Source organism: Sturnira hondurensis, unplaced genomic scaffold (assembly GCF_014824575.4).
Source record: "Sturnira hondurensis isolate 20B ecotype Veracruz unplaced genomic scaffold, ASM1482457v3 Scaffold0002640, whole genome shotgun sequence".
Taxonomy (NCBI): Eukaryota; Metazoa; Chordata; class Mammalia; order Chiroptera; family Phyllostomidae; genus Sturnira; species Sturnira hondurensis.
This window is the reverse complement of record NW_028075271.1, coordinates 3,310,990-3,335,085: the sequence shown is the minus strand read 5'-3', so window position 1 is coordinate 3,335,085 and position 24,096 is coordinate 3,310,990. Positions and strand designations below refer to the sequence as shown.

At 40.3% G+C, this 24,096-nt stretch overlaps 1 protein-coding gene across 3 annotated transcripts in view; it reads right to left on the bottom strand.

Annotated features, from left to right (window-relative positions):
• The window catches only part of DYRK1A (dual specificity tyrosine phosphorylation regulated kinase 1A), a 143,383-nt gene that overhangs the window by 85,140 nt on the left and 34,147 nt on the right, over window positions 1-24,096 (bottom strand). For 2 of the 3 annotated variants that reach the window (XM_037040633.1, XM_037040634.1), the window contains exon 2: window positions 1,834-1,918. The exons of the other annotated variant lie outside the window; for it this stretch is intronic. In XM_037040633.1, coding sequence (XP_036896528.1) covers window positions 1,834-1,843 — 10 coding nt within the window. In that variant the 5' untranslated portion in view covers window positions 1,844-1,918. The remainder of the gene's footprint in view (window positions 1-1,833; window positions 1,919-24,096) is intronic. 3 annotated transcript variants of the gene reach the window in all.

Here is a 24,096-nt window from a genome sequence, read left to right as displayed (position 1 = left end):
CCGTCAGCCCTCGCCCCCTGGGGCCTGCGTGGTCCGTCTCACTGTGCGCGAATGTGTGACCGCGGTCAGTCTGCCCCACACCCTGACTGGGTCCGGGCCACTTGCGCCCTAGGTCGGGGGATCTGTCCTGCCCGACCCTGCTCCACTGCTGGCTCCGCCCCTCTTACCGTCCCGGTTGAACGGTTCGTTGTTGTCGGACTTCCATATAGTTCAGTTTTCTGTTCTTTGGCTGCGTCTTTGTTTACTAAACCTTTGTTGTATTCAAACTTGGTTGTGGGAGAAGACACAGTGTTTCCACCCATGCCTCCATCTTGGCTGAAGTCCTAACTCTTCCTATTTTATAAAAACAAAAAATAAATAGCAAACTTACCCACCTCAAAATCTCATAAGGAAAAATCTCCAAAATTGTTAACAGTTATGAATAAATCCACGAGACACGCCCAGCACACTCTGCTCTTCTTCCGGCCTCCCCGAGAGTGAGCACCTACTTAGCAGAGCCAACGAGCCGCTGCGCCCAGGGTCACTCTGGGCGCAGACAGTGCTGAGAAACTGCTCCTGCACCAAAAGGTCAAACTCACAAAATCTGACAACAAAATTTTCATAAAATTCTAAGTTTTCTCTGTAAAGCCTCCTGGCTATTTCTGTCTGATGGCAATAGTCCGTCTCAGTACCCTGTCAATCAAATCAGCAGCCGCTGTTCCTCCAGGGTGTTCAACCCAATGTATCTGTGTACACCGGAGAGCAGGATTACGATCATGGAGATGATCCCTCAATCGCCATTCACTTAAAAAAGGATTACCATCATACTCTTTGAGTCCCACATGAATGTAAAATAGTATATGCTCTATAATTCAACTGCGAATATATTCATATTTCTTCATAGAAAATGGTACACCTGAAATATTTTTTTAAATCACACTCTTAAAAATGTTAATTATTTTTCTTTTTTTGAAAATGAAGATCGCCAAAAACAAAAACCACTGGCAGAAACTTTAATCCTATACTAATAATGTAATGAAATAACTATTCAGGATTTATGTAATTACTCCTTTTCTGGTTAAAGACCACATTTTCAAACATATCAAATATCTCTGACAATGTCACAAATATAAGCCACCTGGTTTAACAAAATGCCTCACAATCGGCCTCACTTAAGAAGATACAAGTTTAAAAGCTAGTAACACTTGATTCATTAGCTATACAACCTTTCCAAGAGTTTCAACACAGCCATACATGGATTAGCCTCTATTTTTTCCTGTATGATTAAGAGCACCTCGAGCAAAAATATTCTTTCAAAAATAACTTCATCCTGCTTCTCCTGCATAACACAAATGACAAGAGAATGAAAAGGAAGGAAGAAACAACAGAGAGAGGGAGAAAGAGGAGGAAGGAACAACAAATAGCAAAATCCCAGATCATCTTTTTTAAAAGAATCATACATTATAGGTGTAATATCCTTAATTTAATTTCAGATACACTGATTGTGTCTACTCCAAGACTTGCTCTAGACTAACAGGAATCTGAGGAAACCTGCATTCAACCATAAAAGGAGGTATTTCATTTATTTTCAACAGAAATATTTCAGTTCTCAAAGTATCAGTCAACCATCCACCTTTTAAAAAAAAGGCCAAGCACTTGCAATTACTAAACTGTGTTTGCATTCGTACCACTGTAAGTTATTCCCAGAGCTAAATAAATTTCCCAGCGATCTTTGCATTACTGATGTAAATAATTCTCCCCACTGGCGCTGTTTATCAGAAAGCTCTCCCATTCAAAATGCACCACATTCTCTCAGACAGCCATAGTCGTACTGTAGTTTAAAACTTGAGTCACCTGTATGCATCGTCTTCTTTCAAGTCTCATACCATCCTGACGGGGTGGGGGAGGGAGGGAAGAGTCCAGCAGCAAAACTATAGCACTGTGTGAAGAAAAACAGATTATGATAAGAGATAAGGATGCAAGACAATTATCCCTAATTGAGGAACATTGAACGTAACTATAATCCCCAACATAAAGGTAAAATTAACTCAAAGTCATTACTAACATTTAATTAAACTTACTGGAAAATAATTTTCATTAATGAGAATTGACTAGGTATAAAGTATTCAACTGTCAGGGAAAAAAATTTTGAAATCTGCCTACTACCAATGAAAACTTCACACATTTCTAGGTATGAAATAAAACAGTCAACATTCCACTACTCTATACAAATTATGGGGAGTGGGGGAGACTTTGTAATCTTGATCAATTTACAAATCAGTACGAATGTGACTTTGCCTCTCACAGGCTTACTATCAGAAGTAAGGCAACTTACTTCATAGGAAAGATGATGTGTCTGTCACCCACCTCACTAGCTGGGAAATGGAGTCTTTGACACTGCCCACCATGCTCCCCTAAGTCCACAAACCCTCTCTCACGTTCTGAATGGCTTCTCTTTATTATACTTCTTTTACTGTGCTTCCTACTTGTGGCTTCCACTGATAATTTCAGGGCTGACCTGCACATTCCATAATGACTGACAGGAAGTCAAAAGCAACCTCACTGCTGTTACCAATTGAGAGTACACGGGAACAGGAGGAGAGACAAAGATAAGACAAGCACAGGTTAAAACCAAACTTATACATTGAGTTCAGTCTAAAAATGTTATTTTTAAATGGATGCTATGGAATTCAGTAAGTATTCCTAATTTTAAAATGTTGCTTATGTTGGTCAAGTTCCCAGGGCAGCCGAAAGAAGCCTGCCGATCCCCAAAGACTCTACTGGTCATGGGCACCAGGCCCCTAAGAACAGACACAGGAGGTTACCCAATTCCAGACCCTCTCTTTATCTGGACAAATTCTAAAACTGACTGTGTGAAATTCTACATTATGGCATCCCATTCATCCTACTTAAAAATAAGCCTTTCCCCTAAGTGTATTCCTAAATTACCATCTAACACTCCTATTGCCTCCGTGTGGTTCATCTCAGGTGTGTGAAGAAATCAACTGGGTTGAGGTAACTCACTTTAACATTTGCAATTTTCAACGAGGATGCTAGTTAAGCCCAAATGCACCCCTAACTGGTAGAATAATAGTTTTGCAATATAAAGTAAAAAGTACAAAGATAGTTTGAAGAAAAGCATTTTTAGGGAAGTAGGTCATAATTTGGATTGGAGTCTATATTTATAGCCCCAAAATATTTCTGCTTTTCATTTATTTCTCCTACTCTTGAATGCACAGGTTCTACTAAAGCTCTAAGTCTGTAAACAGCAACTAACAAAGGAGCTCCGGGACAGGGTATAAATGCATATATTACTTGTAAATTAGTAATTGCTTGTCTAAAATCATTACCTACATCCCATTTTCCACTCTTGTAAAACCACCTTCCCAGTTCAGATGCTGCTATGAGCAGCAAGTAAAACTCTAGACATGGGACCAATTAGTATCCAATTTGGGGGGCATATGGATAAATGGACAGATATTAAATTTCTGCATCAAAATAGATTTATTTGCAAAAATAATGTTGAAATAACCAAGATTCAAGATTTTTTACTCCAAAGACATGATTTTCTAACCCCCCCCACACACACACATATCTTTTTCAATTCTAGAATGAACCATGGGGAAAGAAAATATAAATTAAATATCTAGCTATACACTATATATATTAAATCCTTTACACTCTGAATCATATTCTTCACATACAAAATATTACAATGCTACCTATGCCCAGAGAAATTCAATGGTTTCAACAGAAGAAGATATTACTGATATAAAAGCACTTTATAAGAAAGCAGACTCCAGTAAGACATTAATCTTTTTATTTTATTCAAAGTTGTTAGAAATTAGATTACTTTACAACTACTTTAAATACCTGAAGACAGTAAGTAGGTGTGAGCCAGTGGCGCAATGGCTACTGTATCTGACTAAGGCCATCAGAAGTGTCTGTCCCTGCCCTAGCCAGGTAGCTCTATTGACTGGAACACTGTCCAGATAAGCCAAGTTGGTGGGTTTGATCCCGGGACAGGACACATACGAGAATCAACCAATGAATGCATATACGTGGAGCAACAAATCAATTTCTCTCTTTGTCTCTCTTCCTCCCTCTCTATCAATAAATTATTTTTAAAATATATTTTAAAACTGTCTGACTTTAAACCTGACATCTTTTAGAAGTCATCCATTCATTAATCAGTACTCATTTGCAATATCTTATACAAGTTACAAAACGTGCTGCTGACATACACAGCAACTAAACCATCATATACTGAGTATAATAAACTTCTTAAGTCTTGACCTTGGAATGCTTTAAATAAACAATTCTAGTGATTATTTCACATATCCTTCAGGGTAGTCAGTCACTTTTCATACACACACACAAAAAACTGTTTAGCTAGCCCTGGTGGCTCAGTTGCTGGAATGTCTCCCATACACCAAAAAGTTGTGTGTTCTATGCCCAGTCCGGGGGCATACAGGAGGCAACAGATCGCGGTTTCTCTCTCTCACTCCTCCTCTCTCTAAAATCAATAAATACATCCTCCTCAGGTAAAGATCTTTAAAAAATTAATGTACAGCAAATCTTCAAGAACGTAGGGGAAGGAGGAGGGTGGAGAGAGAAAGGGGCAGAATATCAAGACACCTAATTAAAAGTGCCGACGTACTGAGATTTATAAAATAAATACAAATCCACAAAGACCAAGAGTGGCAAAACTGGGATTGAAATGAACACATCAGCACGATATGGCATAAAACTAAGGAGCTGGTGAATTAAAGGGAAGGTATGATGTTTTCTCCAGTGGCGCATGTTATATAACCATACAAAACTAAAAATCCTACCTGGTTTCAAAATAACTAAAGTAGCAGAGAAGCATTACAAGCAGCAAGGAAACAAACCAGTATGACTGAAGCTTCAGAAGTACTGGTAGGTATTGTTTTACAGTCTTTCTCAAGGTACAAATACACAGTGCTTTTTTACTATCACTAAATTTTAAATGCTATATATTTTGTATGCTTGTTTCATAATTTAAATTTTTTTATCCCACAGGAAAAAATAAAATACAATGCACAATAGTTCAGGATTTAAATAGTTCAGGAAATGCCAATTAAGAAAAACCTACTCCCCCCAAATAAAAGCTACAAAAATAAAATGAAGGGAAGCTTACTTGACATCTAAAATTTGATTCCATGAATTAAAGTTACATTATGACTACCTAACAATTATATTTGGTGACTAGCTTTCTTTATAAACTTCTGCCCTGTTACTCTAACAGATTAAGGAACAGAAGAAAATATCTTTCTCCGCATAATAATTTTATAAATTTCCTAGAATTGTAATAGGCAAAGGAGTCAAAGGGAAAATAGAGAAATGTCATGATTTCCATGCCCAACACACAAGGGAAAAGTTCTGTAACTCTAATTCCCAATAAGATGGCATACAGAAAAAAAGTGTTTTCACTAACTGGGTATTTCAAGTGAAATCCTAACAATCAAGAATATTTATGACTCCCCCTAAGAAATAGTCACAGCCTTCAAAAAATTTAAAAAGCAAAAAGCACAAGACTTTAGAATGTGGTATGAAATCAAAATTATGAGTGAAACTACAGGGAAAAGAACATTTGCTGAACAATGACTACGCACCAACCACTGAGCTAAGACACATCACAGACACTGCCACATTCACCAGCGGTCTCCTAACAGCCCTACACAAGCAGGCAGTGTTACTTCCATGCCGTCCATGAGGAAGCACGGGTCAGACAGATTAACTGGTGTGTCGTGAGGTCACATCTTGAGAGCTGGTTCCACACCAAAGTTCCTATTTTCAAACGCCACCAAAATGCCTTTCACCGAAGGTCACTGAAATGGTGACAACGAAATCCAAAGGCGCAAGAATCGAGCTGTTTCTCACTTTGACTTAAGACCCCGAACTCACCCTTCTACCTCAACCATCCCAAACATGAAAGAAAGCTTCTAAGAAGTAAATTCATTTGTAAAAAGAATGTCAATTTAGGAGAACAGAAGCAGAGTAATTTTGATTACAGCTTATAACAGATTGTTATATATTCCCTTAGCCTCCTCACCAAGGTTTTTTTAAGGAGACAAACTGCAAAGAGGGTAAAAAAGAAAAGCACGTCAGTCATTTCTGCACTAAAGCCTTGGGCAAGGTACAAAAGCACGAAGGAGTATAAACTTGAGTCTTGAACTCTACAACTCCAAACGCATGCTGGAGGTGGGAGTAGCTGAGGCACGTGATAAAGAGGACAGAAGGGTCCGACTTCTCATGGAATTACATGAAAAGAACTAACAAAACACTGTGTAAGCCCTGGAAGAAGGTTCAACTGAGATCTGAGTGGAGTAAAATATTCTCCAAAATTTCTGCTACCTCAAGCATCAAGCTCCTTGGCCTCTCTGACACTACATCTAGGCTCAAACAGACAAAATTGGGCACTATTTGGACACAGCACCAATTACAGGAAAACAGGAGGGAAATACTTTATCCTCATACACATGTTGTCTGTAATAATATATAAAGCATTGACAAACACATTCTTTATAACTGGAGGAGAGAGACAAACTTTCTAGGGTTAAAAGAAAGTACAGCACCCCGTCACCAATTCAAAGTATATAAACTACCACTGATACTCTCCTTTGCTTGCCATCCTTTGTCTTCCTTTAGTTGTGAGAAAACAAAGAGTTGTACAAGTTTATCTCGACCTTCAAGTCCTGAATTCTAAGTCCCTCAGGTATGAATCTCAACCACATCACTCAGGAGGAACCTAGCTGCCACCACTGGACAGTGACTGCTAGACAGACACCAGGAAATCTCCCTACTGGAAACAGACCTACGTTCCAGAAGGCTCATTTCTAGGACAGTCAGTTGAAAGTCAACCAAGTACCTTTGTACAGTTACATGTGGAACTGAGCACTTTCACAAGCTGGCTTGCCTCTGGCCAGCTGCTCTCCACAGAGTTTCAGGCCCCCATTTCTGAGAGCCCAGTGAACTGTGCCTGGAGGTCTCAGTGACTGCCGTCCAGTTATGACTGCAAATGAGGTGTCTTACCGTTACTGGACACCTCTTTCCTTTAACTCACTAAATCCTCATAAATAACTGCAGAAAGTAAGCAGCACTATTACCCCATTTTAGAGGTAAGACAACTAAGGCCCAGAGAAGTAAAGAGAAATCGCTCCAAGTCACACGTGCCTACTGGCAGGCAGATTCCATCCAAATACAACCGACCTGACTTTGCAACTGCTGCCGCCAGGCTCCATATAAACTGCCTTTACCGCCCTCTGCCCTGCTCCAACAAGAGAGCAAAGACCAGGCAGGACAGGAACTGATGCACTCCTCCTTCCTGCACTGTCACTCTTGGGTAATGGTTGTCACCATCGATCCCCCCAATCTCCCAAACTAAAACCCTCACCACCTAGAACCTCTTTCCTACTGCTAACCCTACATCCAATGCACAAATCCTTGTGCTGAATTTCACCTCACAAAAGTCCTTCAAACTGGCCTTCTTAGAGCATTTCTAGTGTTTCCATCTTAGTCAGGGCCCGCCTTACTGTCTGCCTTCCCACTCCAGTCTACCCACTGTGCAGCCCATTCTCACCAGAACTGCATGCCTTCAAAACCAATCCTGCCACCATTCCAACCCAACTGGGTGCATTTTGTTGTTCAGAAGCTAGAACTAAACAATGATGGTCTTCTCGCCATTTAAAATTAAAAACCTCAAGTTTTCTTCCCATCATTTACCTGAAATAAACAAGACTATTTTACGAGACTAATCAGAGCAGATAAGTCTTGTAAAATACTACATGCTGCCCTGGTTGGGTGGCTCAGTTGGTTGGAGTATCATCCCCCGACACCGAAAGGCTGAGGATTCGATCCTCAGTCAGGGCACATACCTAGGTTTGATGGTTCAATCCCCAGGTGCGTACAAGGGGCAAGTGATTGATGTTTCTCTCTCAAATCAATAAACATATTCTCAGGTAAGGTTAAAAATATAACCCTGGCTGGTGTGGCTCAGTGAATTGAGCACCAGCCTCCAAACCAAAGGGGTCATCAATTCAACTCCCAGTCAGGAAACATGCCTGGTTGTAGGCCAGGTCTCCAGTCAGGGGGGGCATGTGAGAGGCAACTACACACTGATGTTTCTCTCCCTCTCTTTCTCCCTCCCTTCCCCTCTCCCTAAAAATAAATAAATAAATAAAATCTTTAAATATATATATAGAGAGAGTATATATTGAGTTGGCCAAAAAGTTCATTTACTTTTTTCTGTACAAGGACTCTAGTAGTGCTTAGTCGTCTTTAACTTCATTTGAAAAGTTCTGTTAGAGTGTATTTTGAAAGCTGTCGTAACAGTATATATTAAAAAAAACTTATTAAAAACAGCCATTTTAATATTGAAGAAAATACACATTTCAGCATATTATGCTTTACTATTTCAATAAAGGTAAAAATGCAACTAAAATGCAAAAAACGATTTGTGCAGTATATGGAGAAGGTGCTGTGACTGACAGAACGTGTCAAAAGTGGTTGGCGAAGTTTCTTGGTACAACTGACATTTTAGTCAAATAATTCTTTGTGAGGCTGTCTAATACACTGGAAGATATTTAGCAGCACCCCTGGCCTCTACTCCCTAGAAGCCAGTAGCCAGGCAGAGCAGATATATTCAAAATACTCAAATCAATAAAATTATTGGTGAAAATGAAAAACGTGCCTAAAAAAGATCTTGTATTGCCCTGGCTGGTGTAGCTCAGTGGATTGAGCGCGGGCCTGCGAACCAGAGGATCACGGTTCGATTCCCAGTCAGGGCACATGCCTGGGTTGCAGGCCGGTTCCTTGCAGGCCAACTACCAGCAGGGGATGCACGAAAGGCAACCATACATTGATGTTTCTCTCCCTCTCTCCTTCCCCTCTAAATATAAATAAATAAATAAAATCTTTAAAAAAAAAAAAAAGATCTTGTATTTTACAGAAAAGATCATTCAGACATTTTGACCAACACGACGTATTAAATGCTCATTGCTTAAAAATAAGAAGGAAACTAGGAATAAAAAACTAAAAGTCGTACAAAACCGCATCACCCTTAAATCACTCCTGCTCACTCATCTTCACACCAACAATTTACACCCATCTGAGTTTACATGGCTGTGGATGCCCTGCACTGCACCAATGCAGGGTTACTCTAAGCAAACACTATTAAAGGATACGTGAGTTGTCTCCTATTTTCCACTACCACAAATTTTGAAACTTGGAGCCTGCTTTTGCCCACTTACTAATTGGAATCAAGAACAAAGTACCTTGAACAAAACACCATCATTTTTCAATCTATTCTACTGATGTGCTTAATATATTATTTTATACCACCTACACATCATATACTCAAACTTTTTGTTTTCCGAATCAACCCTAGTTTGTGAGAGAAATTATAAAGGAGTAGCCCAGAGCCCCCCAGGTGCTCGGAGAATACTCCAAAGTTTAGATACAGGGATCAGTGTCACCCCTGGTTACACTTCCCGCCCTGAACTGAACATCTGGGATGATCTCACTCATGTGCGTATCTGTAAACAAAGCAGCATCTGTCAGACAGAAGACCCAGGAAGAATGTATGTCCGCCCGAGAGCCGCCAAGCCCTCCCCACCGCCAGCGAGCGTCTAAGAGAGACACTGGGAAGCCACCCTCTCCCTTCTAATGACACCGGTTTGCATGAGTAGGATGGTACACACACACACACACACACACACACACACAATTTTATCTGTAAAATATACATTATATAAATTTAATTTACATAAATGTATGAACACATATACTTAGCTGGTAATATGCATTTTTATACTTACATAATTACATGTAATTTTATAAACCACTGCTTTTATCCTTGCATTTTCAAAACTCCACAAAAATAACAAGGCCTAGAATTACTAAAAAACACATGATTATTAACAGTTTACATTTCCCTCCAACAAGCCTATTACTAGAGTAGTAAAGTGAGTGGTAAAGTAAGTTCAATTTACTTCTTTTCCCTGCTACACTTCTGTGTAACTTACAAAAGCACCACCTCCTCAAAAATACAACGTGTGACCTTATTTTTCAGAGCACCAGCTATCCTCCAAATAGTCCGTGTCTCTTCGTCACTTTGAGCCCCAGCCTCAGGTGCAACCTCCGGCTGCTGGCCCCTTCACTCACTCTTCTAGACACCTCTCCCCTCAAAAGAAATACTCCAGCACCCAGCCCAGAGGCCCGGTTGGTTAAGAGTATCACCCCCATCCACCAAGGCTGCAGTGCAATCCCTGGTCAGGACACATACAAGTATCAACCAATGAATTCATGGGTAAGTGGAACAAATAATGTTTCTCTCTCCCTCCCTCCTCTAAAAATCCATCAATAAAAAAATTTAAGTACATCACAGATTTACTTGACATTATAATTATTCCGGACTCATTTTTCTCCACCCTAACTTCTCACACTTATTATCTAGACCAACAAGGTGCTGGACCAATTTCAGTAACCCATCACTACCACAACTCACCATGTCCAAAACGCACCCTCACCACTTCCTTACACCCCTCCTCCCCAGCTCTACCCTAGGACCACCATTCTTCCAGTGACTTCACAGAAACTGCCCACTTCATCTGCTCCAGCTCGTCTCACTCAATCCCACCCATTTCCAAAATGCCTGGTGCCCCTCCCCCTTCTCCACGCCCAGTGCACTCAGCCTGATGCAGGTCCTTCCTTCACAGCGGCCTCCTACAGCCCAGCATGCCCTGGGCCTGATGGCACATCGCCATCAGAAACACCACAGGAGGCTCCCCAAACTAAACTCCTCCGAAAAATCCTTTGAACAAGGACCCCATCATCTGTTGGGTTTGGGATTTTTTTCCCCCCTTCTTCTTTTTTAAACAAGAACTTCCAGGTGATTCTTGAGCACTACCAGGTTTGGAAACTACTTACTACACTTATCCCTTGTCACTTATCCCAATTCACCCTGCATATAGCTGCCACACATATCTTCCTAAAGCACGTGACTTTCAACACTCATTTAACCCCTCTGTAATTTAAAAACATTCAATCAAATCTTACTGCCCTGAACTCAGAACTCAGCATGACATTCTATTATCGTTTAACCCCCTCTGTGCCAATAGTGAAACCATTTCCCCAATCTAAAATTTGCCTTTTTTACCTCAATCTTTCTATCCATCACTGAAGACCACCTCAGTTCCCCTTCATCTAGCTTAAGACCACTCCAGTCTCGCCTGTAAACTTGAACTACCAAGCAATGCATTTTGTTAATGACTTGTTACATTCTTACCCCAGTGACAGTATCTACTGCTTGGCGAATCTCCTATTTCTATTATATCAAAGTAGATGTTAATTAAACACATCAGTATAGTGGAATAACAACATGGAAAAATATTCTTTTATGTAGCAAACAGTAAATACTAAAGCAACAGCAAACACCAAATGATTACTTTTTAAAAAAATGGAGCAAAAATTAGTTCTATGAAGATATAAACAGGTTACACACAAAATGTGAATAGCAGTTATCTCCAAAGAGAGGAAGTACAATAAATTGTTACTTATTTTCTAAATTTTCTAAAATGAATGTGCACTTTGTAATAAAACAAAGCCTTAAACATAGAATTTTAAACCTTAACTCTCTTAACCAATGAAGACTGCGCAAATAACTGGCATGGGGTGTCAGCAGTCACAAAGTCGCCATCCTAACATATGTGGCTTATTTGTTCATGTTGACATTTTCTACATGATACTTCAAATCCCACTCGGCCTCACCAGAGTGATGTGCAGCTCTGGGACCTGCAGGGGGACCTGCACATCAGTGGCACGCACAGGCCTGCCACTTCTCCAGCCGTCTGGGTTAAGGTTTCACTTGTTTTCTTACTGTGGTTTGCCCTTTCAATCAAAACCACAAATTTTAACACAGTATTACTGTTCTCTTATTTCCTAAGACCAGAGGACACACAATAAGTGAGAAAACAGACTACTAAAATACACCTAAGTAATAAAGGTCTGAAAACACCTTAAAAATACTATCTTAAGAAACCTTTGTCCTTAAGCAGAATAAAATCCAGAATATAGTGAAAATCCACCCTCAAAGAATAATTCTCAGGATAAGATATGTCAGCACTTTGCAATCCTCAGTCACGAATTGTTTGATAAATTCCTCTATAACTCACTTAAGTTCACGGTGTTTTTTCTGCACTGAAAAGCAAAATAAGCTATCTCTACACAGCCTACAAAACACTTCATGTGCACAAAGACTTACTCCTCAGCTTCTTCTCCAACTAAACATCAAGACACTCGCTGGCTCTTCTCAAATCCAACCAGCCAGTCTCCACCCCTTTTGCCTGTGCAGGCATGCTGTGTTTCAATTGACCATCTCCAAACCTGTACACAGTATACCTAAACACGAACCTCAGCAATGAGAAGTAGTGACTGTTCCTACAGTTTTCTTCACGCAGCACTGATTCGTGCTCCAGTTGCAGTCTATTTTCCCTCATGTTCAATGCCTAGTTTTTACATTTTTTTTTTACTTTTTACTGACATTAGAGAGAGGGGAAGAGAGAGAGACATCAGTTTGTGTCCCACTCATGTACGCCTTCACTGGCTGACTCTTGTATGTAGTCTCACTGGGGATCAAGGCCCCAACCTAGATGCATCAGGACAACACTCCAGTCAACTGAACTCAATCTCTGAACCCAGCCAGAACTCAATCCCTCCTTTTAAAAAGCCACTTCATGCCCTGACCAATGTGACTAGGCTGGTTGGCTGGGTGTCATCCTGCAAAGTGAAAGGTTGCCAGTTCGTTAGATTCCTGGTCGGACTACATGGCTAGGTTGTAGGTTCGGTCCCAGGTGAGGGCACATACCAGAGGTATCAGACCAACGTTTCCCTCTCACATCTATTTTTTTCTCTCCCTCTCTTTTCTCTGCCTCTGTCTCTAAAATCAAATAAATTAAACCTTTAAAGGATAAATATAAAAAATATAAAAGCCATTTAATCATAGAAAATACCAAATTTACATACAAAAGTGCACCATTAAAAATGATTTAAAAATTAGAAACAATAGTCCTGGCTGGTGTGGCTCAGTGGATTGAGTGCTGGCCTGTGAACCAAAGGGTCGCTGGCTCAATTCCCAGTCTAGGGCACATTCCTGGGTTGCAGGCCCAGTCCCCAGTCAGGGACATGCAAGAGGCAACCACACATTGGTGTTTCCCTCTCTTCCTCCCTCCCTTCCCCCCTCTCTAAAAATAAATAAATAAAATCTTTAAAAAGTAATAATGTTAAAAAACTGGAAACAATATAAATGTTCAACAAAAAGAAAAGGTGGTAAAGTCACATAAAATATGTTATCATTTAAGTTCTTACAATAATTGCATTACATGAGGGGAAAGGTCATATATCAGAAAGAACTCAAAACCTTCCGCAAAGCTCAGTCCCAGGAAAGTAAAATAGATGCATATAGAAAAAACCCTGAAAGAAAATATATAAAGTTATTAGTGATGAATGTCTTTGGCTAATAAGAATTTGAGTGATTTTGAATTTTCTTCTTTTTATTTTTCAGTGAATCACAATTTTATAAATAAGCACATCTTATAATCAGGGTGAAAAATGTTCCAAGAAATCCAGTCTCCTTCTTAACATGAAAATCATCATGAAATCTAGCTAACGACCCTGACTATGAGAACAGCCTCTAAGAAGAGCCGATTTTTAAAACTCCAATGTAAGGTAAAACCTCACAATAATAAACTGCTAAAGATCTTTGTGTTTGAAAACCAAATAATATACTGCTAGGTCACTGTCCAAGGAAGACTCAAAAAAGCATTCGACGATTCAAGGCCCCAAACAGTCAGGCTCCAGGGTCAACCTGCCTTCACTTAACTCCTGTCTTCAGGACTTCCCCAGGTGGCTTCTAGCCAAGTTCTAAAACTCTGAAGTGACTGAGTGTCCTCATCCATACAGTGAGGACAATTCCATAAAACTGATGTCCTCTCAGTGGCGTATCGCACACAGAGCACTTACATCACTGCACAGTACGTGCTCAACACACGCCGCAGCTCTGCATATTGTCATCACCTCCCCCTTTCCAGGCTTATCTCCTACTACACACTTTCCCCACATCTACACTACAGCCACAAAAGACAAGTTCCCCAAATACCACTTTTTTGCTCAGGCTACTTACTCCACGAGCCTTCCCTATCCATCTCTGCCTGTCAACACCATTCTGGAAGCCCAACGCCAGTGCTTTGTCCCCCAGAAAGTCTCCCACCAGCACCCCCTCCTCACCCCTGCCATGGCAGCATCTGCGCACCCTGATGACACCCCTTGCCCTACTGTGCCTGGGGCTGTAGGTAACGAACGTACACATGTCAGTGTCTAGCTCCAGAAGTGCGGAAAGCCTTGTTCACCTCACCCTCCGGGAGGCTGGCTTCTTCAACTACAGCCAGTTCCCAGCAGAGAACTCTCAACATAATCATCAAAGCAGTTCATCTCCTAAACATGAGATACTAATATTAAGCACATACACGTCATACCTGTAATGTAATGATGGAACACATGAGCTTGCAATGGTTTAGCTCTATAACTCATTTCAACACGAAAAGCACAAAGTCTAGTATATTTGCTACAAAAAGAAAACTGCTATAAATATTATAAATAATATTCACCTCCACATACATGGCCATGATCAGATAAAACTTGAGCATAAATTGAGTTGGGTTTTTTTTTCCTGTTAAATACCAACCCTTTTTTCTTAAAACAAAAAAATTAAATGTGGCATTACTTATATTAAAAATGTTAGAAAACCAGATGGGCAAAATTGATGACTACCAAAGGAGGACAGGAACATGTGGACTCATTATATTACTCTCTCCACTTTTGACTATGTTTGACACTTCCCATAGTAAAGTTTTAAAAAAGAGTAAAGAATGGTATTTTTAGGATCAGAAATATTATTTGAATTATATATTATTTAAACCCATGGTTTTCAACCTAAATTTCTGTGGTATACCAAGAAAATGTACTTTTTGACAATATGACTATTGTTGGCTATTGTCATTTAATTTGACGATTTAAACGAAAACAAACCAGTGCCCCTGACTAAACAGTCAGGTACTACAACTTCTACAAATTCTTGGGGGCACACCAGCGTGTTGCAGAACACCAGTTGAAAATCTCTCGTTTTAACTATGAAATGAGTGACCCACTTCACCAACAAAGTTAATCATAAAAAACCTAAGGGTTCATAATATTTTATGACAAGAGAGCCTACAAACATATCATAACAGTGGGCAAAATTTGCATCTTTATTCCTTTGTTTCTCTTTGGCGAGGAGAAAGGGGTTAAAATAGCTTGGAAATTATTATCCACAAAAGGCTGTTTTTAGTTAAATCACTAACTAAAACTTACCTATGTAACTTTTTATATGTATTGTTTAAAAAATCCAAGCCCTGGCTGGTGTAGCTCAGTGGACTGAGCGCAGGCCTGTGAAGTAAAGGGTTGCTGGTTCAATTCCCAATCAGGGCACATGCCTGGGTTGCAAGCCAGGTTCCCCAGTAGGGGACACATGAGAGGCAAGCACACATTGATGTTTCTCTCCCACTTTCTCCTTCCCTTCCCCTCTCTCTAAAAATAAATAAATAAAACATTTTTTAAAAGATCCAGGCACCCACATGTTAATAAACCTACAATGTGATGTGAAAATTCAGGAAGTTGGCGTGAAGTCTCCTTTAGGATGTCAGCTAGCTTTGCAGAATCAGTATAGAGCAAACGTCCAAAGTCAATATTTACTTTAATCTTCCTGCTTTTTCATATTATGCAGAATACATTTTTCATGTCTAATACAGATGAATTACATAATAACATTGCATTCAGAGCTAAGATATCTTGAATTTCACTTCATTTAAATCAACCCTTTACCAAGATGTGGAAACTAAGGTCTAGAAGTTATGTGCCTTACTTATGACTAATCTGAAAGTAAAATAAGCATGGAAAAGCTCTGAAAATCAAATCAATGAAAATAAGTAAAGTAATACTAAACTGCTATTTTAATTGAGCATTCAAACCCCATTGCTACACTGAAGTATGTAAAAATATATGCATATAACAAGAACAAAAGCATACTTACTTGTAAATGAAAGTACACAGAAAAATGTTCAGAAAGATAACGGCACTGATTAAAACAATGGGCTGATAAGGTGGTGGTGTAGGAGTAGAAAAAAGTGGAAAGTGACAACCATACACATTTCTGTGTACACTTCAGAAGTGCCATCATTTACACCTATTGAAACTGAAAAATTAAATTTTAAATAACTGCACACACACAAATAATATCCTAAAAATCAGATGATGTCATGAATGTCAAGAACAGAATTTTGAATTCACATTAATTTCTTCAATATGTGCTAAGTACTGGAGATAAGTGAGTAAGACTGTCCCTGTGCCAGCCCTCCGGTAACTCACAGTCCAACATCACAGACAGACAAAAGTCCCACTACTCTGACCACATATGAAAGTGCAGATTGCTTAAGAAAACATAACAAAGGGAACAAATTGAGGAAGAGGGAATATCAGAAATAATCTTTCCAACAATTTTACAGGTTAGGCTTGCATTTGTATTCTTTATATCTGTAAGGCTTATTAAGGCCCCAATTCTTTTAAAATCTAGATCGACACAAAAGAGGTGGTAAGAAAAACTTCTGAGAAAGTAATAGATGGGTGAGGATCTGGAAGTAGCAAGGATCATCAACCAAGACAATAAAAGACTAAAGGAACAGTGGATAGATTCCTCCAAACTGACCAAGTCTCACAAAAATAGAATGAATGGACTTGCTCCCCGTAGGTCAAGAAAGCAAAACTAAAACCACAAATAGGTACAATGTTACAGGAGAACAGGTGGAGAATGAATAGAACAAAGGCGCACAACAGGAGAGTTGTTTCATGAATGGCAAACCCCACCCCACCCCATTGTGTGTTCCTGAAAATCCCGGGACCTATAGCATCCACCTTCACAATGACTCCAACACTAAAAAGCCATGATTCTGGACCCCCACATCCCGCCCCCAGCTTGATCTTTGCCCAAAGGACCACATAACAACAATATTTTTTAAAGATTTTATTTATTCATTTTTAGGAAAGGAAAGGGAGGAAGAGAGGGAGAAAAACACCAACATGTGGTTACCTCTTGCAAGCCCCCGAGCATGTGCCCTGACTGGGAATCGAACCAGCGACCCTTTGGTTCACAGGCTGGCACTCAATCCACGGAGCCAGAGCAGCCAGCACACCATATAATTTTAAAATATGAGAAGGAAATCATTTCTTCCACTGAGACTTCTTTATTTTTTGCACCCTGTTTCACAATTCCCCAACATGGCAGCAAGAACCAAAGTCCCAGGAGAGCGCAGCAATCCTGCTGAGATGTGAAACTAAGGTTAGAGTTCCAAGCAGCTGGAACCTTCAGGGGACAGGGCAACACAGAGATGGAAGCTGCAGAGAAGTCTGTGGAGGGGACCCAAGAGGAACAAAATGCACAAAGACAGGGAAAGACTACCCAAAGTTTAGCAGAGCGACTTCTATGAGAACAGAAGTGACGGAACGAGCAGGCTGAGGGGAATGTGGAGTTCCTGCCAGCCACAGCAGAAAAATCGCATTAGCAGCATGTCAGCTTGACTGGGCCTAGGTGCCCAGCCACTTGGCCAGTGAGTATTATTCTGGGTTTGACTGTGAGGTTGTTTCTGGAGCAGAGTAACATTTGAAAGGGAGACTGCCCTCCCCAGTGTGGGTGGGCCTCATCCTGTACGCTGAGGACCTGAATAGACAAAAAGGCTGGAGCTTTTTATTACTCCCACAAGCGAAAGAGAACTCTTTCCGCCTGACTGCCCTGAGCTAGGACAGAGATCTTTTCTCCTGCCTCCAAACTCAAACAGAAACCTCAGCTCTTCCTGAATCTTAAGCTTGCTGGTTTTCAGACTAGGACTTACAGCACTGGCTGTCCTGGGTTTCCAACTCGCCAACTGCAGGGCTTGGGACCTCGTGGCCACCAGAATCGTGTAAGCGAATGCCTTATAATACATCATCCATCTTCTATGGGGTCTGTTTCTTTGGAGAACCCTGACTAACACATACCTTAACATTCCTTTCCCTCTTTCAACACGAAGGGACCATACTCTCAAGTACAGCCTACTCCAGACTAATACTAATAATGGCTAAGGCCAAACCCAGAAAAGACCCGCAGAAAGACTAAGTGTCGAAGTCATGTCCCATCGTATTAGACGGACTGGGAGTCACTTTGACCTGTCCATAGATCTTGCATAATAAAGCACAGAACAAAACCTATCTAACTAAATTCAAGGTAACCAACCAGCCTTTTTTAAAAAACATTAACACTCTCAAAAAGAAAATATGGCATTCACATCCTAAAATTGTAACCAAGCAAAGAAATAGAAAACTGTGACCCAGAGTCAAGTAAGTCAATAGAATACCAACCCCAGGATGGACCAGATGTTTGATTTAGCAAAGACTTTAAAGCAGCTATTTTATACAGAGAATTAGAAGAATATATGTTCAAAAACTTTAAGTAACATATGCTCTTTAATGTGTGAACACAGTATCTCAGCAGGAGAAAAAAAAACTACCAAAAAAAGGACAAAAAGGAAATTCTGAAAGTAAAAAACATAGTAACTAAATGAAAACTTAATGGATGGATTTGATAGCATATATTAAACATGGAATGAAAAAAAGACCAGCAAACTTAAAACAGATCAACAGAAATCATCCAACTAAAGAAGAGAGAGAAAAAAGACTAAAGAAAACAGAGACCCTCAAAGGTCAGGAGAACAATATCAAATAATCTAATGCACACATAAATTAAATCGGAAAACAATGACACACACAAAGAGGCAAAAAAAATTTTTGAAGGTATCATGGCTATAAATTGCTCAAATTATAACCACATCCAGGCATATTACAGGCAAACAGGTTAAAAGCAAAGATAAAAAGAAAATCTTGAAAGCAGATAGAGAGAAAAAAATACTACAGTTGTCCCTCAGTATCAATGGGGGACCCCCATAAACAGCAAAATTCCCAGCTGCTCACTTCCATTACATAAAATGATGTGTAACAATACATACAGTCAGCCCTCTGTATCCATGGTAAATAGTTAAATTATCCTGAGTATTTTTTTCTTTCTTACAATTTAATTAAAATATTGTTGATTGTTTAAGACAAAAATTATAAGCTGTAGTTTAAAAATGTGCTTAGCAAGCAAAAATCATAAAACTGTAAGCTACAGTTTGTAATACATATATAGAAGGCAAAGCCATGGAAACAACTGCAGGAAGTCGGAGGCAGGTAAGCAGACTGCCCGTGCTAGTGAGGACGACATTCGGAAACGGGGAATGGAAAGTGCAGAGTGTCACTGACTCTAATTATCTGATAGTCAATTACGTACTTCCATCGAAATATAAGACACTGGCACATGCGCTTGCATAAGACCCCTCTTTTGCTCTGTTAACTTGTTTCCTGAGCCCATACTGCCCAGCTGGCTTACTTTTTTTTCTACCTCTGTGATTTTCTGAATAAACTTTCACACGTTTGGGAAAAAATAATATATATATAACCCTGAGAAGCTCCTGTAAAGAGCTCATACACAGTAACTACAAACACACAAACCCTCTATCACAAGAGAAATTCAGACGGTTCCCTAAAGACTTCTGAGGAAGCCCTTTGGACTTTCACAAGGTGAAAAAGTCTGCTTAATTTATGTCAACATCTTATTAGGAACAATATAAATTAAAGTCCTACTGTTTTTTCCTGAAGATTTATTTTTAGAGAGAGGGGAAGGGAGGAAGAGAGAGAGGGAAACACGGATCGGTTACCTCTCGCACGCCCCAATCAGGGACCAGGCTGTGCCCCAGACCGGGAAGTGAACCGGCAACCCTTAGGTTTATGAACAGATGCCCAACGCGCTACGCCACACCAGTTGGGGTAGCCTTACTGCTTTTTTGTTGCATTCCTTCAAGCTTTATTTAAAAAGACATAACTATTCTGAGACATATAGCTTAAAATGACCTTCACTCTCATGCTCAGTGAAACCTAACATCAAGCTTTCCAACAGTGAAAAGTTCAAGAAAGTTCTTGCACAATCTACCACAAGAGATGTTAAAATGCCAAATCTGGATGTCAGTGACTTGAGGACACAAACTGTTTCTCACTAACGCTTAGTACATTATTTGTCAAATAAATCAAACCCTTATATTACAAAGCTTCCCTACTACCGATTGCTGCACCTTTACGTACCACTCTTCCCCACTTCCTATGTCCAGAAGCCTGATGATAAACCTGCAGGTCTCTATGCATAATACACATCCGAGTGGGTGAACAGTCATCGTGGCCCTATCAAAACCGAGGCAAACTTAACATGCTGAAGAGGAAAAATAGTCTTGATACGTCATGTGAAAAGCCACTTACTTGAACATCTCTGCACAAGCCAGATCTGGCTCTAACTGCCTTCAGGCTTATAAATCCCATGGTCCTTCCCCTATAGGATACTGCCTCTCTCAAGTCACAGAGCTGTTGGAATTAAGGTGACAGAAAGTACGTGGCACATAGTTTGTGTCATTAAATTCACTTCTGCTTCCCTTTATCTCAGAGACTAGGACATATCCTTAACCTTCAAAAGCTTCTCTATCACCTTCCTTGCCTGCAAGGTCCTGTGGCTGCACTAGCTCCTGGCACAGGCTGGTCCCTCTGGGGTTGAAAGAAAAAGGGAAGTCATTCCTCCAACCCAGGCTCTTCACCTCCCATGACCTCTTCCTTTCCCTGAACTTGGACAATACATCACACTAAGAACCTGCCTTGTTATGATTGTGGGATTCATTCTCTCAAAGGAAAATGTTATGAATGTTACCATAATTTGTTTTTAAGTCCTCTCTGCTAGTTGTAACGTCCTTAGGGCAGAGAGTGTGTAGTGTTCAGCTTGGCTTGGCCAAGTGCAAAGCAGAGCACTTTCCCACGCAGATGACACTGCTCATGTATGTAACTGAAGTCATCCAGTCAACACACGGTATCTTAAAACTACTATGTAAAAACAAAAGCATGTAAATAATTTGGCATGTACTGTTACTGGTAGTTATGCTGGGCAGAAAATCTTTTCTTAATCCCTGTCAATTATGCAAGATTAAGAAGGCTAGATTTCTACTTTATACTTACGTCCAGTTTACATCTAAGTGGGAAAACAGCTCTCACATTTCGAGACTGTTATACAAATAAATTAGCACAATACCTGGCACAGACCTGACTTATAATAACATCTAACTCTTTCACAGCACTTTTAAATTTATGAGACCATTTCAAATATAACCCTTTTTATGCTCTCCAAACCCTAGAAAGCCAAGCAGGTGCAACTTCCGCCCTTCACGCAACGCAACTGAAGGGCAGACCACCTGAAGCAGTAGCCCCCTGACCACTGCCAGCTGCATGGGGATCACCCAAGGGCTTGTTAAAAATCCAGGTACAAAATCACATCCATCAGAACCTCCAGAGGGTGGGGCTTGAGCCTATATTTTGAACAAGGGCGCCAGGTGATTTTGAGACCTATTCAATTTTAGGCATTTATGGTAAAAACGGCAAGCCCAAGAAGCCCTGATGATATTTAAGAGGCAGCTTCCTTTTACTGAACCAGTTTACCTGGTGGTGAACTACGGGCTGCTTCTCTGGAAAACTAGAGACATAGCCTGTGACTAAAGTGTGCACCTCACTGTTTCTAAGAACAAAGAATCTGGCAAATATTAAATGCTTGTTACCTGGCTTGTATATTTTAAGGAGACAAATAATCAGTAACCTGATAGGGCTGGTTACTTTTAAGTTTCTTATTAATTTCAAAATTTGTCTTTTGATATACTCTGCTTGGCATTTTAACCCATCACTTGCCAAAATAATTTACTATCTCTTTGTATTAATTACATTAACTTTTGCTACACAAAAGCGTTAAGTAAAAGGCTTCCCTTGAAAGCACAGCAAGAAAACCAAACAGCTGCACCTATACTGTTAGTGGCACAGACAGCTAGTCATCTCTTCTCCACACACACTACTTGTAGTCAAGCACACAACTGTCCAACTAGGTCACAATTCCCAGCCTCCCTTGCAGCTGGGAATAACCATATGACTAAGTTCTCATGAGGAGAAGGTGGGAGAAAAAAGAGTGGCAGGCCACTTTGGGGCCTTAAGACATGGGGGGTGAAAATTTCTCAGTCTCTTTGCCTTCCTCTGAGCCAGGGCAGGGACAACACAGACGAAGACCATACTGCAGGGGACAATGAAACCAGCTTTTATAATGTGTCTCTATAATGTGACTATGACCAGCTGAGGCGGTCGCAGTCACTCACACGCACACACACCCCACCAATCTGCCCGTTCACCCTGAGATAGTGTTCTTCATCAGAGTCATCAGACTCCCGGTTCTCAGTCACGGCAGCTTAACTGTGTAGGACACACCACCCACGGGAACTGGGAGTAATTTCCTCTCACAACTGCATCAGCCCAGGGCATTTCTAATATGTTCACAATATCTGATAATAAAACTTTAGACCCTAAAGGGCTCTTAGAAGATCATCTACAAAATTCCTCAAGTTTATAGACAAAGAACCTCCCAGTTGCCTTGAACATTATGCTACAGACTAGATTCTAAAATCATAGAAAAGAGAAATATATTTTAAAAATTTAATGCTGGATTAATTTTCCTCATTGATTCAACAAATAATCTATCCCAGCCACTGTCAGTCGCCAGGCAATGTTGTTTTCAGTTGAGTGCAGATTTACAAACCTTCAACTTTCTGGCTGTACTATGTATGCTGTACTTTCTATGTATGCTGTACTATGTATGCCTTTAGCTCTCGAGCCTGGACAAATCACACCGTAAACAAGTACGAAGCCCTGGCTGGTGTGGCTCAATAAACTGAGTGCCAGCCTGCAAATTAAGGGGCTGTGGGTTGATTCCCAGTCAGGGGACACGCCTGGGTTGCAGGCCCGGTCCCTCACCGTTGTTGGAGTGTGAGAGGCAACCAGTCGATGTTTCTCTTGAACATCAATGTTTTTCTCCCTCCCTTCTCCTCTTTCTAAAAGTGAACAAAATCTTTTTCTTTTTTAAAGAAAGAAACAAGTACAAGACGATAACAAGTACAACCTTGAAGAATCCAGAAATACTCAAATCAAGATCTGGTAGTTTTATTTATAGAAGGTAATATATTGGAAACAACTTCTCCCACTACTGACTGCCCTCTAAAAAACCCTCATCTCGGGGAGAGTGGTGGTGGGGGAATGCAGACAACTGTAATTGAACAACTATAAAATAATTTTAAAAAAAAAACCTCGTCCCCCAAAAGCTTTTTCATTTGTACCCAACCAAAAGCAAAGATGGAAACCAACAAATGCACATACAGTGTCCCTCCTACACTTCCCAGAGAGCGGGGACACCTGGGGCCTCACCCAGACCTAGGAACAGGCCTCACACCAGGACAGACAGGGACCTCTCACCTGTGGCGTACCAGGGATCACAGTGACCTGCATGTTAACACGCTAGAGAACATGAAGAGTTTTTGCTAATACAGCAGTCAGCCTTATCCATGGTCTCGCTTCCTACAGTTTCAGTTTACCACAGTCAACTGGGACCCAAAAATATTAAATAGAAAATTCCAGAAATAAACTATTGCACACCACTCTGAGTAGAGTGATAAAATCTCATGCCATACCAATATACAGTAACATAAGGTATTCTGAAAGAGACCACATCCACATAACTTTTATTACAGTGTGTTGTTATAATTATCCTATTTTATTATTAGTCATTGTTCATTTTACTTTGCCTAATTTATTAATTAAACTTTATCATAGGTATATATGTATTAAAAAAAATACATAGCCTTGGCCAGTGTGGCTCAGTTAGCTGGAGCATCATCCCACAGCCAAAAAGTTACAGGTTCAATTCCGGGTCAGGGCACATGCACGGGTTGAGGGTTCAATCCTCGGTCTGGGCGCATATGACTCCCTAGTTCAGGTGCACACAGGAGGCAGCCAGTTGATATTACTCTCGCACATCAATTTTTC